We start from the raw sequence: 20,120 nt of genomic DNA on the forward strand, positions 1-20,120 counted from the left end.
ACAGGAACAGTTGGGCTCTCCTAGAGACTAAATGAGATGATGTGCGTCGAATGTTCAGCAGTGATTCGTATTACAGCGTTTGCTCTGTGGTTCCAAAATGTACCTGCTTACTGGAACCTGGGGATTTTAAAAAACATCTCAAACCCTAGGCCACACAACCCTGATCTCTCAGGATGGGACATGGGGGGGCGGAGCGGGCAGCAGCTTTGGAACTCCCCAGGTGGCTTCAGTTCGCAGATTGGGTTATTGATGCCTCCTGATAGCATTTGTCCATCTCCCTGTGTTTACCGCAGTTTAATGAAAGTCAGATAATCGAGATGCACATTTCTCTCTCCCATCCTGTGACTTTAGTCCAAATTCTTTCATATCTTCCAGGGATAAGAGGGAGTCCAGACCTCCACAGACTTCCCACACTTGTAAGTTAGGTATTGGAGGGCTAACACTTGCACCCGCGGCTCCTGCCAGGCCAGCCCGAGGAGAAAGGATGAGCTGGGGCACCCAGGCCTGCCGGGGGCGCTGGGCGCAGCGCAGAGGCCTCCGACTCGCGGAGCGGGAAGGTCTGCCGCCGCCTCGCTCCCTGGGGAGCCGCGACTGCCCGGCGCTCCGCTCCGGTGGGCGCTGTCCGTCTGCGCGACCAGCACCCCGGCGCGTGTCCGCCCTGCACCCCGCGACCCCGCCCGGTAGCCTCAGCAGCCCCGGGCGCTTTGGTCGGGAGCGAGCGGGCCCCGCCGCCATGGAGCCCGGGCCTCTAGGCGCTGCTGGGCCCTTGGAGCCGGGGCCTCGCGTGCGCGGCGTGTGCGGCGCGGCCCCGGCGGCCTCGGCCTCCTCGCTGGCGGTGGCGGCCGTGCTGCCGGCGGGCGGGAGCGGGGAGAGGATGGGTGTCCCCACCCCGAAGCAGTTCTGCCAGGTCCTGGAGCGGCCGCTCATCAGCTACACCCTGCAGGCCCTGGAGAGGTAACCCACGCCGCCGGCGCGCCCGGCCTGGCTCCGCGCCCTGCTCCCTCCTCCTCCGCCCTCCGCCCTCCGCCCAGGCCCGCCCGCGACGCCTTCCCCTGCGGCTGCCCTCGCGCGGGCGCCTTCTCCCGGCGGCGGAGGGCCCACTGCACGGGCGCAGTCGCTGGAGCGTGGGCTCCATTCCCGCCCGCACTTCAGCGACGGGCAGCTCTGCCCCGGAACAGCGGGGCCGGGGCCCGGGCCTTGGACGCGGCCGGGAAAGCCTGCTCGCAGCGAAGCTGGGCTGAGGCTACAGGGGGTGGGGCGAAGAGACAGTAGTTCTACCTGTGGCCGCTGTGGCCCCATGAGGAGAAGCTGGGCTGGGAGTCTCCTTGTCCCTGCCTGCCCCTCTTATGGCCTCGCAGATGCTCACCTTCCCATTCTTAGGCTTTCTCCCTGTGGCGCATGCGTGCTCTTTCCCGCCCTCCCGCATGCGCGTGGGTTCCTGGGCCTTTGCTCATTCATTTTACCCATGCGTTCACCAACACCAACTGAGCAATTCATATAAGATGCACTGCTAATTACTAGGTGCTGAAGGTGGACTGAGGAGAATGTAATCCAAGTCTTTTTTTTTTAAGGGAGAGGGAGTGAGAGTGAGAGAGAAACATCAATGATGAGAGAGAATCCATAATGGGCTGCCTCCTGCATGCCCCACACTGGGGATCAGCCTGCAACCTGGGCATGTGCCCTAACGGGGAATTGAACCGTGACCTCCTGGTTCATAGGTCCGCGCTGAGCCACATTGGGCTGATTTACGTCTTTTAATGGATGAAACTGATTTAAGAGTTCTACTTTGAGGCCAGCACATGTCTTATTTTATTAGGAAAATGGGCTGATTAGCTAGTCGGGGAAATGAAGGAGAGAGAGGGCTGGGATGAAGAGGATTAGAAGAGCTGTAGTGTGGAGCTAAGGAGATGAAAAGAGGGGTATGCTATTTTATTAGCCTTGTTTTTAGCATCTAGTAATGAATGTGAGGTTGCATGGGGTGAGGCTCAAGGGGGGGAAACGGGGATTGCAAAGGTCCACATTCGTGTTGTTGAGGTGTTTAAGCTTCTTGAAGCCAGTGGGGAGCTATGATAGTATTTTAAACCTTGGATTGATGTGAGATGTTTGAATTAAAGATAGATGGCGTCGTTTAGCATAGCCTTTGCTGGCATCTTTAAGGAAAAGGAAGTTAGTGAGATTCTAGTCAAAGGATAGTAGCATGTTATGCCCCAATCCCCCCACCCCCACCCCCCGCAATGCTTTCACACACCGAAGAAGCCAGAGGGCCCAAGTTGCTTTGCATATTGTTATTTTACTTTTTAAATATTGTCATTTGGAAAGTGGAATTGTAAAGAGCCCTAATCACCCTTGATTCATGTAATCTGCCCTGTGGTTATATCTGAAACTCATAAAAACATTGAAACAGTTCCAAGTGCTTCCTCTCTTCCTTCTGTAGTCTTCCATTTCTCTCTGTAGTTGAGGGTGGGTTCTTTGAAGCCATTGTATGGATCAGGAACCTACAATATTCTAGTGTGACAGACATTGTGACAGTAGCTCATTTATGCAGGTAATCTTATGGAACAGAATGGATCTTGGCCAGCAGGATTTTTTATCTATTTAGTAATTAGATGTAAGGGAGTGTATTTTGACATTTAACTTTTTTTTCTATGAAAACTTATGTGTTGGTTTGCAGGTTTGCATCTTAACTTCTGATGCAGCCTGAGATAGGTACTAAAAATAATACAAATAAAATAAAACCAACTTTTAAAGTAAAATAATGTTCTTGGAAGGCCTTGTTTATGGAAAATGCAATATTTGTTTTCCATTTTTATTTAATTGATAACAGCAGTCATAAATTCTAGTGGTAACTAATCAAAACCTTCCTTTTGAAATACATCAGGGCTCATTTTTCTCACTATTACAATGCACGAAGAATTATGGAATATTATATTTGGGATATGTCTCAGGAAATCCTTGCAAACCTTGCATTACAGGGGTGTATGTATTGGTGCTTATAAGCTATTTGCCAAATGGAAGCTATTCTCTTGGTAAAAGTTGGGATCCATACATGGCTGATAGTTTTTCTATAGCCTGGTGCTAAAAGGCCTAGGATATTTCATCCCCTGAGATAAATTATACAAGTTCAAATAAGGAAAGGAAATGGAAGCATAGAGTGTCTTTTAAAACTCCTAGTTTTTGCTCTTTGGAGAAATTATGCAAGCTTACTACTTATTTATAGTGTAGCATATATATAAATAAGAGCTCTCAATCCTATATAATAAAGAGGTAATATGCAAATTGACCATCACTCCAACACACAAGATGGCCACCACCATGTGGTCAAAGATGGCCACCACAAGATGGCCAACAGGGGAGGGCAGTTGGGAGGGTCCAGGCCTGAAAGGGAGAGCAGTTGGGGGCGATCAGGCCTGCAGGGGAGGGCAGTTAGGAGTGACTGGGCCAGCAGGGGAGGACAGTTGGGGCGACCAGGCCTGCAGGGGAGGACAGTTGTGGGGAACCAGGCCTGCAGAGGAGGGCAATTGGGGGCAACCAGGCTGCAGGGGAGGGCAGTTAGGGGTGACCAGGCCTTCAGGGGAGGGCAGTTGGGAGTGACCAGGCCTGCAAGGGGAGGGCAGTTGGGGGGACCAGGCCTCCAGGGGAGGGATTTTGGGGGGGACCAGGCTTGCAGGGGAGGACAGTTAGGGCTGACCAGGCCTGTAGGGGAGGACAGTTGGGGGCAACCAGGCCAGCAGGGGAGGGCAGTTAGGGGCGACCAGTCTGGAAGGGAGGGCAGTTAGGGGTGACTGAGCCAGCAGGAGAGGGCAGTTGGGGGTTACCAGGCCTGCAGGGGAGGACAGTTAGGGGCGACCAGGCTGGCAGGGGAGGGCTGTTAGGGGAAATTGGGCCTGCAGGGGAGCAGTTAGGCATCGATCAGGCTGGCAGGGGAGTGGTTAGGGGGTGATCAGGCTGGCAGGCAGGCGAGTGGTTTGGAGTCAGCAGTCCTGGATTGTGAGAGGGCAGTCGGACATCCCTTGAGTGGTCCCAGATTGGAGAGGGTGCAGGCTGGGCTGAGGGACAACCCCCACCCCCATGCACGAATTTCGTGCACTGGGCCTCTAGTATTCTATATAAAAAGAGATGTAATTGGGTGTCATCACTGTCAATCATCCAGGTGCTATTAAGAAGGTGTCAGCTGTCCTTGCCCTTTAAGAGTTGTGAGTATGTGATGTCTAGAGTTTGACTTGGCCTTTCATAGTTAGGATTTTCCTTGCTCAAGCTTTGCCATCTCTCTATAGAAGGTTGAGATGTTTTTATGAGTAATCATTATTTTTTAGTTCTCTTTGACTAAGAAATTAAAGATACTTTTTGAAAAAGAACCCTTATGAGTTGATTTCTTTTTTTTGGACTTTTGAACCAACAAATTCTTTAGGGTTTAGGATTGAGAAGGAGGGCACCCTCAAAGTTTGACCCCAAATTTCTGAATTGGGATAGGAAAATGTGAAGAAACATGAACAGTCTTGCTTTTTAAAAATGCCATTTACACCTGTTAATTTCCATTCCTTCATTTACCCACTCAAAGTGACTAAAAATGTATAGCCTTTAAAAAAATATTTTATTGATGTTTTTACAGAGAGGAAGGGAGAGGGATAGAGAGTTAGAAACGTCGATGAGAGAGAAACATCCATCAGCTGCCTCCTGCACACTCCCTACTGGGTATGTGCCCGCAACCAAGGCACATGCCCTTGACCAGAATTGAACCTGGGACCCTTGAGTCCACAGGCCAACGCTCTATCCACTGAGCCAAACTGGTTAGGGCTGTATAACCATTTTTAGTGAATGCAAGAGGAAGTAGAGCAGATAAAAGATAAAACTCTAGAAGAAAGAAAGGTGACAAAGGAATGTTAACCAATTAGATTTAACAGACCCAAGAAAGTGGAAATTTAAGCCCTCAGCTAGAAATCCATGAAGAAGCAAGTTGATTGGTCATAGAACCTTTAAAGGGTTCAGGAATTAGAGGTATATGTAACAATATCTTCTAGATATATTTAAAAGGCTAATATGCAAAGTGTCCCCTAGGGAGTTTGACCCGGAGACCAGGAGTTCGCTCCCTCGCTATGACATGTGCTGACCATGCCGCAGCTGGAAGGCCCCAATTGGCCCTGATCGCCGGCCAGGCCTAGAGACCCTACCTGTGCACTAATTTCATGCACCAGGCCTCTAGTGTTACATATAAAGAACCTGTTCATATGTAATTTAGAAGTTTGGAAGAAATATTGAGAGAAAAATCTATCTTTTGAATCAACTGGAACTTTATATTGTTTTTGTTTGTTTGTTTTGTGTTTTCCTGCTGGTGAAATTAGAAAAAATACACATTTTACTAGATTAGCCAAATTCTACTTGTGTGTCATTTCTTAGATACCAGTTTATCAGATTAAATGAGATTCAAAAGAATCTCTGAACCCTCACAAACCTGATGTATTTGGCTAAAGGCTCTATCTGGACAAATGGAGACTTAAAGTATGTCTAAGTCAGTTGTGTTGAGGTACATTTATTATAATTATCCATTATGTACATATGTATAGACATGTAGAAGTGTATGTATATGTTTATATATGTTCATATATTTTCTATATTAATCTTATGCAACTGGTCGTTCAGATCTGTACATTATGGGTATGATTAAAAGAATCAAGAATAACAACTAATTTTTAAGTTGTACTAGAAACAAGGGCTTTTCAGAAGTTGATTAAAGTTTCTAGGAGTTTGAAAATTTCATTTTGGCCTTTTAGAAGGAATTGCAATATAAATTATTGAACCACAGATTATATAACTTGAAGAGAACTTTGATTTTTCTCATTTTACTAACAAGGAACTGAGATCAAAGGTATTAATCTCTTACATAATTATTACTTTATGACTTGAGTTTCTAAAAGGAAATATTGCTCTAAGAAAAGAAATCATGGGAAAGTGGTATTATTGGCAGGGGCATAAAGCTCTGACAGTTAAATTGTAAAATTGGCTCACAACTGAGAGACTCATACATCTAAATTTTACTTTAAAAAAAGTCTTTTCAGATCTGAAGGAGGAAGTAAGAATTTCTGCCAGTAATCTAATTTTTGGCTTTAGATATCTAAGGAAAGAAAGCATCATTAAGGAGGGTTAGACAACCTGTACTAGCTAAACAGATTAAAATGGCAACCACAACAAAAGCAAGTTAAAGATGCAAATTTTGGCTTATTGAGATTTTTGGCAGTGGTGGTGGGCTGGGTGGGGTGATAATTCTTGACAATAGATTTGAACAATATCTGGCATAGCCTTCCCCTTAGCTCCTGAACTTTCTCCAGTTCTCTTAGGTGGGGGACACTGCTTAAGATAACTTGTTCCTTGATATGGTCCCATGCTCATCAAAACCTTATTATAAATTGGCTTCCCATACAAATCTTCTATAGGAGGAAAATGTGCTATCCCACTAATAAAAAGCATTCCAGATCCTGTGAAAGTAATGTATATCATTTTATATTAAAACCTTGAAATTCTAATTCATGTTTCAATCCTTCATTAGTTTGGTTAATATGACTTAGTCTTGAATATGGTAACTCCCGATGAATTTGGGAAAAAAATTGGTCTTATCCTTTTATATGTGTTTATTATGGAAACTCTATTTTGTGATTGAGATTGGGTTGCTTTCTTACCACTTTAAAAATCAATGAGAGCCCATTTTTACTAAGTGTTTTAAGACTCCATGGTATGTCTTTCAGTCTATTAATTTATGGATTATATGATTTTATGTTTTCTCCTTGTCTTTCATTTTTGCTTTCTGTGCACTTTAAAAAAAAAGTTCTCTCTGATATTTCTGAAACCACTGCAAATTCTGTTAGAACAAGATAGAACAGAAATAAATACATAAATGTTAATCCAAATGAGCAATGTTGATTGCTTGAATTAAGCTGAAAGTAGGAATGGAGTAGGGAAGCCAGGAGAAATATTTAGACAGGAATTGACAGGTTTTAGTGATTAATTGGATAAGGGATTCAGAAATAGAAAGGCATTTAGGAAGCTTTTAGTTGATTGATTGCTCAGATATATGAATTTGACTTTAAAAAATTTTGTCTTAATGCTTCATTAATAAAAGGGCCAAGTCTGAGTCAGAGGAAAGGATGGGCCTATATTTTGTACAAAAAAAAAAAAATACAAAAAGACTACATTTTGTAGAGATGAGATGATTAGAGATTTGTGTTAAGTTCCCAGTGGCTCTCATAAGGCTCCTTCCACACTAAAGATCAGGACTGGTGGACTGGGCTTGACCGCTGGAAGCCTTCATGGGCGGTAGTAAGGAGACTTGACTTGTGAAGGCAATCAGAAGCCAGCCCTTTTAAACAGATTCAATATTTTGCTTCTAAAATAGCAAGGTGGGAAACAGTATAATGTAGAAGACTGTCATGGCAACGAGTCACAGCTGCCACTGTCCCTAGGGTCCAAACTCTTTGGCCTCATGACAGTACTTTAGAGGTGTTAATAGGGCCTGATTTTCCATCTGTTTCTTTTTTAAAACATTTGTTTAAATCTTCTGTTTTCAGCTGATCTTATTAAACTATCTGAGCAGAGTACTCCTCTAAATATCTTATTCTGGGAGAAAATAACATCTGAGATATTATATTTTTTCCCCCGAAAATATCTGTAGGTGCAATGGAGCTTGAGGTTAGGTTTGTAGTTTTCCCATGGAATGTGCTAGGAAGGAAATACCTAGGAGATCTTGATAAAATCCAGACACAGGGGGTTCAGTGTGGACTTGCCTTCAGCTAAGGAGGTCAACCAGATCCATTTATTCAGCAAATATTTGTGCAGTAGGCACTGTGTGAGGTACTTAGGTTCTTTCTCCGTTTCATGATTCTACATTATTAAATTTTAATACTGTGAAAGGCTCTTAATTCTATAACTAGAAAAGAATGTGAATAAATCCTCTGAAACACAAACAGTGTTTATAAAGGCTTGCAAGTGCTGGGGATATGCTTGGGTTGCTGAACAAAACAGCATAATAAGCCCATTATCTCCAAGAATGGTCTAAAATGGTGTTTTTCAAACTTTTTTATTGTGACCTGTTATAAGAATTACACTTTGATTCATGACTCTGTGACAAACACATACTTATACACACGCACACATTGGAAAGCATTTCATGAAAACAACCTATCCTTACTATTTTCTATGCATTCTAATTTTTCTATTAACTTCTAGTTCATTTACTCAGAAATATTAGTCTACTCTTACTAAACTGATTTTATAGCTCACTAGTGGGTCCTGAAATCTGCAGTTTGAGAAACACTGGTTTAAAACACTTTTCTATTTTAAAACTTCATACAAATGTATGAAATAACCTAAAGCCAGGAGTTTATCTGTTGGTAACTATTTACATCCATCTAGTTTGCTTTCTGTTTGATGGACCATAGATGATTATTTTATTGCTACTTTAAGATATTCTGGTAAAATTGGGATTTACCTTTGGGAGTTCACTAATTCATGAACAGATATTTGAATGACTATTCTATATCAAGCAGTGTCCCATCATCTTTCTCCCTCTTAATTGTTCTGTATATTAACATTTAATTCAACTTAATTTTTGATAAAAAACAGCATTATTATGTCTTTAAAAGTTGCTTTTAACCTGTTTTTCTGGTAGACTATACTATGGAAAGCAACAGAGATGAATAACTAGGGTACAAGTTAAGCTCTTGCCTTATGAAACAGTCCTGCCCACTGATTTAGTTGGGCATGCTTTTATAATTTCTCTGTCTTAAAAAGAAGCTTAGTGTGATGTTGTATTAATAAACAACTGAAATATATTTTTTACTTTTAGAATTCTTTTCTATAAATAAACTCAAGAGCAGTTTTTATTCCTTTGTAATTGTTTACTCTTTCTCTTCTCTATTCTTTGATTCATTGAACAGATGTTTATTGACATGGTCTGCAAGGTCAGGAATTCTGTCAGGGTTTTTTCACTATTGTATCACCAGGGTCTAGCATAGTGACTGGCAAATGCTAGATGCTTGGCGTTTGTTGAGTGACTAAGTGAACACATGGGTGAAGGAATACCTACTTTTGCTTGAATTATAAGAAATTTGATGTTTTGTTTTGTTTTACCACAAATGCAACAATGTTATATGGTTCAACACTAATAACATAAATGAAGTGCGGGAGACACAATAATTCAGACATAATATTATCTCTCTAGAATTTTATGGCCTCTTTCTCAGAGACAGTGTTAATGCATTTATGGAGGCTAACAATGTGAGTTCCAAAATCAAACTGGATTCACCCAGGTCCCTTCATTCCTAACTATGTGACCACAGACAGATCACTGCATCTGTATCCACTGTAAAATGGAAATTATATAGTAACTTCTCTCATAGAGCTGATATGAGTATTGAGATTTTACAGGATATTGCAGGCAAATACTCCAGTACCTGGCACCTAGCAGGCAATCAGTACATCTTAGTTGCTGTTTCTACTATTAATATTACTGAAAGTTTAGTAGGTGCCAGGCCCTGGGGTGTAGTCTTTTCTTTCTATGAGTTAGCAGGGATATAGAAAAGGAAACAGAAGACAGTATGATGCTTGATAAGACTCTCTAGTGATAAGAGCCCTCTGGAAGCAATGCTTCACCCAGAATAACAGAGACATCTTCCTGGAGGAGGCCATATCCAAACTGACAGCTGAAGAGAGTAGGACTCAGTCTCGAGTGGGTGGGGATAGTGGGGAGACAGGGTCAGGGGATAGTGTTGAGAGGCAAAGGAAGCAGCACAAGTAGTGTCACGAGTGTGAGAGAGACTGTGGTCAGTAGAGTAAGGGCTATGGAGAGATCAAGTGGTGAAGGAGAAGTAGGCTGAGGTCAGGAATTGAAGGGCCCTGCTCAAGAACCTGCAGGGGTTGGCCTCAGGTTTGCACTTGAAGAAAACCATCTAGAACTGGTGAGGATGGTTTTTGTTGAGATAAAATGAGAAGGAGACCAGCAAAGAGGTTGGTGTAATACATTATGGGAGAGCTGTGCCAATGCAGACAGAGTCTTGGGAAACCCCATATTTTGGGAACACTGAGGAACTGTCACTGTTATTTGCTAAGAGCTTTGTTAAGTACAGTATAACTCTAAACCATGTCAGTATAGTGTAAGTTATATCAGTTGTTAAATTTGCAATCAAAGGAGTGGAGGATGGGTGGGCTAAAAAACAAAGAGCACCCATACTTAGCTTATTCCAAAATTCCTTTTATTGCCTGCACAGATTGCCATATATTTTGTTCTTTGGTATTTGTGAGTTAATTCCCTCAAATTATTTACATATGTAAGTAATTTGGCCCTCTCAGAGACATAGGATCTAGGAATTAGAGTAAAAAGTAAAACATCTCAAAACAAAACAATCCACAAAACGACATTGTGTAGGGAAGGCTGTCTTTATTCTTGATTTTTATAGCTAACCAGGTTAATGAAGAGAAGTTCCTGTATTCTCATAATCTTTGAAACTAGGCAATGTTGTAAGATGTTGCACTGCTCCTGGTAGATGAGACAGACTAAAGTCATTTATTCATTCAACAAATAATTGAATACCTCCTAGGTATAAAGTGTAAAGCAGTGAACAAAACAGATTGTTCCTGCTATCATGGAACATACATTCTAAAGGATGGCATGTTGTATTATCTTGATGAAAAATGATAAAAACATATTTTTTATCCAAGTATTTTATTTTTATTTTTGGCATAAGTTGGTAGTGTAGGAAAATTAGGTATCAGATATCTCTCTGATTTGTTTCCCAGATTATGAGAGACAGTATAGTGTTGTGAGGATTACATGAGAGTTAGAATATTACTAATGCTTAGGATGTAGTGCGTAATTTATGTTAACTATTATTATTTACATTATATGATAATTGACTTATATTGCCAATGTTATTGGCTAATGTAGATTACCTCTAATTTACCTCTTAATTCCCATCTAGAAGCTTCATCTGGTAGCCAGACTACCATCGCTGTCTTGCCCATACTTTAGCAGTAGCCTCCTACCTGGTCTATCTGCATTTTTTTCTCTGTCTACTCAATCTATTTTTCACCTTCCAGCCAGAGTAAAATTTATGCTGTTAAATCAGTTTCCTATTGCTTCTGTAAAAAATTTCCATGAACCAAGTGGCTTAAAGCAATAGAAATGTATCTTACACTTCTGGAGGTCAGAAACCCCAAATCAGTCCCCGTGGGCTAAAATAAAGATACCGACAGTGCTGTGTTTCTTCTGGATGCTCTAGGGACGATCCATTTATTTGGCATTTTCTAGATTCTACTTGTGGTCCTCAATCACTCTGTGATCACACCTCCTTCTTTGACTCACCTGCCTCTCTCTTTCACGTATAAGGACTCGTGATTATACTGCACCCACCAAGACAGTCGAGGATGATCTTTCCATCTCAAGACCCTTAATCACATCTGCATCATTGCTTTGGTGTGTAAGGTTACATAGTCACAGGTTTTGGGAGCTAGGAGATGGATGTCTTTCGGGGGCCATTATTCTGCTACCATCATGTCATAGAACAGTGTCTAGAACATTGGTGTACATGAGTTTGTTTGTTAGTTTATTTATGTGCATAAATGTCTTCTTATGAATTAAGCTTTTCTATGGGTTCCTAATACTTTTAGGATTAAAGACTTAAACCCCTACCTTGGTCTGGGAGGTCCGCATGGCCTCCTCAGCCCTGTGCTTTCCTGGGCCTCCATCCACTTCAAGTGCCTTTTCCCCCCTTGCTCATAGAACTCCATTTCTTCCCAGCTTTTCAGGGCCTTGCTGTGGCCTCTGCTCACACCAGCCTTCTCTCCCTCCCTAACCCCTTTGCTTGCTTTCCTGCCACTCTCAGCTTGGATGATAGAGCAAACTCTTCTTAAAGGGTTTTACACTTTATACCTAGGAGGCATTCAATTATTTGTTGAATGAATAAATGACTTTAGTCTGTCTCATCTTCATCTTGAACTTTTCTCTGCTGGTTAAATATTCTACTTGTACACAGTCCTGGAGCCTGGACTGCTCTTTCATAGCACTTGATCACAACGTGCAATTGTTTTTTGGTGTTCTTATTTGTTACATCTGTCAGCTCTGTGAAGGCAGTGACTATTTCCATTGTATACTCAATGCTGATAATTTATTTGGTGCTCAGTAAATATTTGTTAAGGGAATGGACTTAAAGTGAAAAGACAGCGTGCCTGTTGAGTAACTCTTGGTTCTGTTCATCAGTGTAGTATTCTTGTAGCCCCAGGCAGAATGGAGTTTTGGATTAAGAAAAGGATTTGTTCAATAACAGACAGTAGGAGATTGATAATTATTGAATGTTGTTCATTCATTTTTTTTTTCAATGAAGTGGAGAGTTAATTTCACTAGTTAGTACTTTTAAGACCCCTCTTCATCTCTTTAAAACTATATTTGACTTGAACATATAGACTCTCATAGACTAGGGATTCCATTAAATTTTAAAGTGGCCTTCATTCAGATTTGATGTCATGGTTCAGAGGGCGTTTTCCTGGTTTAGGCCTGTGGGCTGTGGAACATTGTGTCTAAAATGGCATTACCCTCTGTTAGCACTGGTGTTCAAGAGAAGTCTGCCTAACTTCTTTAACGTAGCCATCACTCAATGTATGTCAGTGGCTCTTTTTTAAGAAAATGTTTTACAACAGGAAAAAAAATGTTTTAAATGTTGTATCGAACTCAACAGATTAATTTCTTTTTTTTAATTTTATATTTTACTAAATTATGAGTTTTTCCCCATTTTATTCAAGCTGGATTTATATTTATATTAATTTTAGTTTCCTCATTTAAGCTACAATATTTCACTCTGATGTCAGCAAAGTTTGAGTTAGTTATCCACCTTTGTTGTCAGTTCAGTGAACTTTCTGGAAGGAAGAGACAGAGCTTTTGGAGTTTAAAAGTGCTTTGAAGGGTTCCTATTCTATGAGAAAAAAAATTATTTGGAGAAAATAAATTTAAAAGCATATTCTTGTTATATTCTTTTTTCTCTACTGTTTAATATTGTAATTATTTAAATTTAACTTTTAAGTCAGAAATCTATACTATATATCTATATATCATATCTACTTTCACTCTATAGATAATTTCACACTATATATTGTGAAATACTATGCTTATATCTGTTTCTATATAATGTGACATAGTCACTGATGTTTTATTTTTTTAATCTCTTTACTAGACTTGATAAAAATTCATAAACTGGTTAACTTTCAGTTTTTAATCTTTCTATGAAGATATACTAGTACTTACTAAAATTAATTTTCTGTTATTAGCTTAACTTTGGTTGTTGTATCCAAATCAATCTATATAAAATGTGTGTGTACTTTCCTTTTAGAGTATGTTGGATAAAGGACATTGTCGTGTCAGTAACTAGAGAGAACATGGAAGCAATGAAGGATATTATTCAGAAGTACCAGCATAAGCGCATCTCACTAGTCGAAGCTGGAGTGACCCGCCACAGGTCAATATTCAATGGTCTAAAAGCTCTGGCCGAGGATCAGCCAGACTCCAAGCTCTTGAAGCCAGAAGTAGTGATTATCCACGATGCTGTGAGACCTTTTGTGGAGGAAGATATTCTCCTTAAAGTGGCCACAGCTGCTAAGGAACATGGGGTAAGTATTTATACTTATGTGAATGGATAAAAGAGGCAAACACTATATAGAGTGGTTCATTTGCTGAGTTTTGATGGAATTATATTTAAATGTGAAGTTATTAAAATGGGCATGATGATCTGAAGCGGTTAGGGTAATTTGTTTTAGGAAGTTTATAGATTGTGAGATTTATCTTTGCTATAGTCATTTATTCTCATAATGTAATATGAGCTATTTGGAGAAGAATGTAGTAATACTGTCCTCAGAGTATGGAAAATGTCTAAGAAGTCAGTCAAAATTCCAATATGTATGTATGAATGTGTGTGTGTATATATCCTAAATTTCCTTAAAATGGTTAGAATAGTGATCCAATAGCTTCAGGAAATCCAGGCACTACTTCCTGCCAACCCGCATACTGTTCTAATCATAAAAAAACATAAATGCAATTAATAGAAGCTTATACTAGTAGTTGAAGTTCTTATGTTGGTGGGAAGAATTGGCATCTTTTATAACTACTGGCCAATAAATTGCAAAATATTGGCCTGAATCAAATAATATCCAAGGCAAGAAAAGAGTGATGACTGTTCAGTCAAAGACACTTCACAAATTTTTTCCCATGGATTCCTTGTCCTTTGTTCTCATAAATTGTGTTCTATAGACTCTGAACAGATTTTCTTCTTTCCTTAGCCCCACATTTTCAAGCTCTACCAAAAGGTCCTGTTCAGATAAATCGTTTTCTAAGTAAGCTTCACAGTGTGACAGCCCCTGAGGTGGTATACATACTAAAGATAACTGTGGTTTTTTAAAAAAAATCTATTACATTTTGGACAAAACGAAACAAATTAATGTAGGTGTATTAATTACCTCAAGAGACTAAGATGTCCAATATTAAGGCTGACGTTAGAGTTTCCTGCATACAGGAACTCGAAAGTATCACAAGGACACAATTTCGCTGTCTTCATTGTGTATGCACCATTCTTGGGTCCCACGGATTTGATGACCTCGGTAGGACCAGCAGTGAAATTCTTTTAGTGTTTGTTCATCCTTACTCTTGATATAGTTTGTCTGGGTATACAAGTTCTAAGGCTTCAGCTTTTAACGCCCAATACTTTGAAAATAGATGAGATAAATGTTTCCTGGCTTTTATCCAGTTTTTGGAAGTCGGCTAACTATGAAAAGACACGGATTTTGTGTGCTTTTATTTTTCCTCCCTTTCTCTGACAGTAGGCCTCAACATGTCTTCTCCTGAAATCCCTGTGCTCTGATCTCCCCACCCCAACATCTCTCCAAGGTTTTGTGATATTACAGTTTAGACACTACCTTGCTTGCCACAACCCTGCAGACCTACCCATGGATATTATTGTATTTATCTAAGAGTTCTAATTGCCTAGGACCTTTTGAGCACTGGTTTATGGTTCATTTTACTGAATTCTCATAAAACCAGGTTCCCTTGTATTGGGTTGCTTTCTAATATTTAAAACAAGAGGGGTTTTTGCATCTGATAGCAGGCTCCACATTGTAATTTCTTTCTATATTTGAATATTGATGTGGCAGAGGGTCTCTCAAGCTTGGCATGACTGACATTGTGGGGGCTGTCCTGTGCACTGTGGGGTGGTTAGCAGCATCCCTGTTTACACCCCCAACTCCCACACCAGTTATATGGTAGATAATAAATTTACAGGGTTAGAACATAATTAATCATAATATTACACATGATTTTGTCCTTCTCCCCCCCCCCATATTTTATTGATATATAATGAACATACAGCACTAAATAAGTTTAAGGTATACAGCATAACGACTTGACTTAACATAGATTGCGATCACCACCTTATTCCTTTTCTTAAGGTAAATAGTTGTTTCTGTAATTTAGTGAGCAATTGGGTATGATGTCAATTTAAAAATGGCTCTGGATATTTTGTTTCTTGAACAGTTAAAGGACTTTCGTAGTGGTAGAATCTTACAGAGGGCTTAAAATCAAAGGTTTATGTAGACATCCTTTCTTGTATAGGAAGAATATACATTTCTTCATTAAACATTAACTAGTTTTTACTTTGAAAGTCTTTGAGTCATCTTCTAAAAAGAAACTGAAATGTATATAATAACCAGAAACTTTGACATGTGGTGTGTGGGCATGTTCGTATGTGATCTGTTTGGATTCTGCAGCATGACTATATTTATCAATGATTGATAGCACTTTGGAAATTCTATTTTTATGTGTATGCATCAGGAAGAATGTACTTCCCCACCACTCAGTTTTACAACTTTGTGTAGTATATTCTGGGCATGTTCTAAAATAGAGATGGAAGATCACTTGGTGGAAATTTGACATTGGGGAGAGGTAACCAAGGCTAACCGTCACTTGTTCTGATCTCTGTTGGATGGTGTTGATGAGGAGAAAGTGCACTGAAGGGCAGAGTTTAGTCCTGGGTGGGTTTCAGGTAATGAGCTCCCCAGGGTCATTGGACCGTGAGTCATTAACTATTGGAGAGACACTTTGGTGTTGATTTAAGTCCTAGCTGTGATGAACCAGTGTTATTAGTGAGTAAGCAGTGAGTTCTGATTTAGTGGTAAATTTTAGAACTACGTTGATAAAGATTTAAATGCCATGGAATAAGTGAAACTTGATTTGTTTCTGATGTTGGAGAGGATACTGTGTGAAAAAGCTTGTTTTACTACATTACTTGAAATTACCAACCCCTATCATATCTGTTCAATGAATTACCTTAAAATGAAGTTGGAGAAGGGGTAGATCAAGGCAAGATGAGTATATCTAGGGATTAAAATGAAATAAAGCTCATTACATACATATCCAAGTGTGACATACCTGGTCATATTAGATTTAAGGTAAATGTTACTAGCTTAGCTTCCAGGAATTAAAATTCAGTAGTGTGTAAAATGGAGAATTCCTTATTCCTTTCTGCTATGTATTTACTTTTAGGGGTATTTTGCAGCGATATAGTAACTTGGACAGAGGTTTTTCTAAAATACCTATATCTCTATATTGAATAAATAATTAAAGATTCTTTTAATTGTCAAAAAGGAGGTTGGAAGTATTCTATTAGAAAATATTCAAAATCTTATAATTGCTAATGATTAGCTTTGAAGATCTTATTCTGTAAATATTAAGTAGTGTTTCAATAAAGACAAATCAGCTAACTGAAATTGTAATTACAAGGTCGGAGGATTTCTGATATACATGGTCATAATTAGCTTGAATGCAGATGCCTGAGGAGTAATGCCTGTTCGCACCTGCTGTGTGGATGGATGATTAGCATTGTTCAATTTTGCTTTAAAAAGTGAACAGTAGAGGTGGAGTTCATTATTTCCACATTGGATGATTTATATCTATGATGATTTCCATGCATTGACATGTGGAAATACTTTGATAGATTAGCCTGAGAGGCAAGTAATCACTGTGGTGCTGAGCTGGTAAGCTTCCATTCAGGCTTATTAAACTAATTCCCAAGGAGACAGTGTATTTGATCACTTGGGAATCATACTTCATATAACAGGCTCCCCAGGTCGCTGCATCTGGGAGGCAACTAACCATCTTTGTCCATACTTGTGTCATAATTTGATGCTTTGAATTTCAGAAAAGATCATATAACTGAGGATTCATTGCATGTTTATTTCTGAACAAATGTCCCTTACCAGGGAACTAGATATAGAGTACATGTCTATTAGCATTAGCACCTTTCTTCTATACTGTTTATACCAGATAGCTGGAATAGTAGTCAGAGAAAAGAAAGGTCAACAAAGGAGTTATTTTCACTTGTGGCCCTTTTTCTGGGCCTTTTGTTTAGTAAAATCCCGGAAGCTGGTAATTGCCTGTATTTTCTATTGTCTTCATATTGTACTACTTTCTAAATGATATTTTGGATTCCATAGGTAAGGACTTACTAATTCTTGGAATTCACCCATTCTGCCATGGCATCTCAAATATGTATGATTTTTGGTCTCAAGAAGTTAGTTTTTCATAATAAAGAATGAGTCCGTAAATACACATTTTAGAAATTTTCTTTTTAAAAATACTGAAAACATACAGAACACTTTGGACACCTTCAGATCTGTCACTTGGTATGACGAATCAAACTTTAGTAGTCAGTTAGAAACTGGGTCCCTGCCCTCATCTTATTTACTCCTCCCAGACGGGTAACACTACCTTGAACTTTGTTTTCATTGCTCTCTTCCTTTTTTCTTCAGTTTTGTAGCATGTATCCCTAAAGAACATTTGTTATGTTTGTCTGATTTGTGTTTATATTTTATTTTTTGAGGTATAATTGACATATAATTAACATACATTTGTGTGGTATTCTAAATCTTATGTTTGCATATATCTTGACAGCTTTTTTTTTTTTTGCACAATATATTTTGGGAAATGTATGCATGTGAATCTGCAGCTATAGTTCATTCATTCGTGATCACTGATTTATGTATAGCAATAACTATAGAAAAAAACCTTTTCTGTTTCATTGCATCTCAATATTTTGAAAAAGTGGCTATTTTAAATAATGTATTTTATAAGTTTTAGGTATGGATTCTCTCCTTCCCACATCCCTAGGAGCTGTTGTTTGCTTATTTGTTTGCAACTTTGCTGGTCTTTTTTAATGAAGTCTTTTCCCCTACAGGGTGAAGCCTCTGGTGTCACTTCTCAGAGGGGACCGTCTTGGGCATGTGGTCTTAGCAGGGTTCTCTCTGACCGTCTTCCCTGATGTCTCTGTTACACTGACTGCCACTGTTGACATCACACCTAATTGATAAGCTTCATTTATTGCCAACTCTTTGCTCTTTTTTTGGGGGGGGGTGGGGCAGGGACAATGCTCTGGGCATAAATTGCTCTACAGTCTGATCAAGTTCTGGTCCCTTTGCAGGGGTGGTTTTTGAGGCCGGTGTTGGAGGTTTGTTCTTATCCCAGGGAGGCTCTTGTCTCTTTCCCTGGTGTTCTCTGGTTAACTAGCCGGCCTACAGTTTAGCCTTTTGGTCTCCTGTATCTACTGGCCTCCTCTTAATTACTTACCATGACAATCTCATTTCATTTGAGAGTGTCCTTGGGCTTAAACTTCCAAACAGAGTGATGTCCCTTGGGGAAAGCTTCATAGCCCTCTGTTCTTAGAGCCTGTCTCTTGCCTTGTGAACAATCACTGCACCCCTACTTTGGAGATGTGGGTGGGCATGATGACTGTTTCTTTCAGACTGATACCCCTACTTCATGAGCAGGGTGCTGCATGGGGGCATTAGGAGACTCCCAGAATTTCTTTTTGCCTCTTCTGGTATAGAACCTCTGCATTATGTGTGATCTGGGGCAAGAGACATCCAGGCCCCAGTATTCTCTGCCTATCATTTCCGCTACAGATCCTTACCCTATAGGTGGGTGTCTCTAACCTCTTGGCCACTCTTGCCTGTTATTTAGCTTCTATGGGAGACATGGAGCTGAGTGAGATGGGAAATGTTAGCACTCTGCTTCTCCCACTGGGAATTAGGGGGAGAGGGAGCCCCATTTTTTGGCCATGCCTATTCTAAGAGGAACTTAAGCCATACTAAACTGGGTATGGAATGAGAGAAGAAATGGATATGACTTAAGCACCATAGGCTCTCTCTGGTCTCACCAAGATTTAAAAGGTTTTCTTGAATAAAGTTTCCTAATTGGCTGAATGCCCTTAGGACAATTTTCAGTGGCTTTTCCATGTGTTTTTTTTTTAAATACTTTTCACTATTTATAATTTGCTCGGGAGAGAATCTGCGGAGCTTCTCATGTTGACACTTGTATGTCTCATGTTCTCTTTTAAATAAATTTTTATGTCATGGCCTGGCATAAAATTAGCTATAGGTAGTTGCAATGGAAATTTAATTTTTTTCTTAAAAAGCAGTGTATGTATATACATGTGTGCACATGTGTTTCTTTCCTGCTTTGTCTTCTAACCCCTACTGATAGGCTTGACCAGTTGGGCTTGTTCCTTACTTACCTTTCACCTACTTGGACATTACTTCCTCCCTGTTGCCCTTGGATGGTCTCATTTTTATGCCTCGGGTCCAAATTTTTACTTGCGTCACTGGAAATGGTGACACAGTTTGTAAACTGTCTACATGGCTCATACATTAGCTTTGATTTTTAGCCAGTCTCTTGGCTTCTGTAAACTAGTTCATAGACTATCTTTCTTGCTCAGATGTTGGTCTTCAGGCCACATGTGTTGTATTTGTATATTAGCTTCATGTGCTGCAATCCCCATGTAGCAGTTACGTGGGAGATAGGATATTTTGGATATAATATAAGGAGGTTTGGTTGAATTGCCTACCATAGGAACTGTATTTTAAGGCTACTTCTCCAAGACAGCTGTTTGGTAATGACCTCTAAGTCTATATTACAAAGACACTGTATTAAAGCTAAAGGCAAAAATTGTCAGATATGAAGCTCTGTTTTTTTAATAAACTTTAGATACCTGTATTAATGAAACAGAGCTTTTATCAGAGCAATTGATATTAATGGATATTTTGCCTGA

At 40.0% G+C, this 20,120-nt stretch overlaps 1 protein-coding gene across 1 annotated transcript in view; it reads left to right on the plus strand.

The window, feature by feature from the left end:
• The first annotated feature begins 733 nt into the window (after window positions 1-733).
• Window positions 734-20,120, plus strand: part of CRPPA (CDP-L-ribitol pyrophosphorylase A) — a 162,735-nt gene continuing 143,348 nt past the window's right edge. The window contains exons 1-2 of the mRNA XM_008148501.3: window positions 734-954; window positions 13,365-13,641. Of these exons, the coding sequence (XP_008146723.2) occupies window positions 734-954; window positions 13,365-13,641 (498 nt within the window). The remainder of the gene's footprint in view (window positions 955-13,364; window positions 13,642-20,120) is intronic.

This window comes from Eptesicus fuscus, chromosome 14, assembly GCF_027574615.1.
Source record: "Eptesicus fuscus isolate TK198812 chromosome 14, DD_ASM_mEF_20220401, whole genome shotgun sequence".
NCBI lineage: Eukaryota > Metazoa > Chordata > Mammalia > Chiroptera > Vespertilionidae > Eptesicus > Eptesicus fuscus.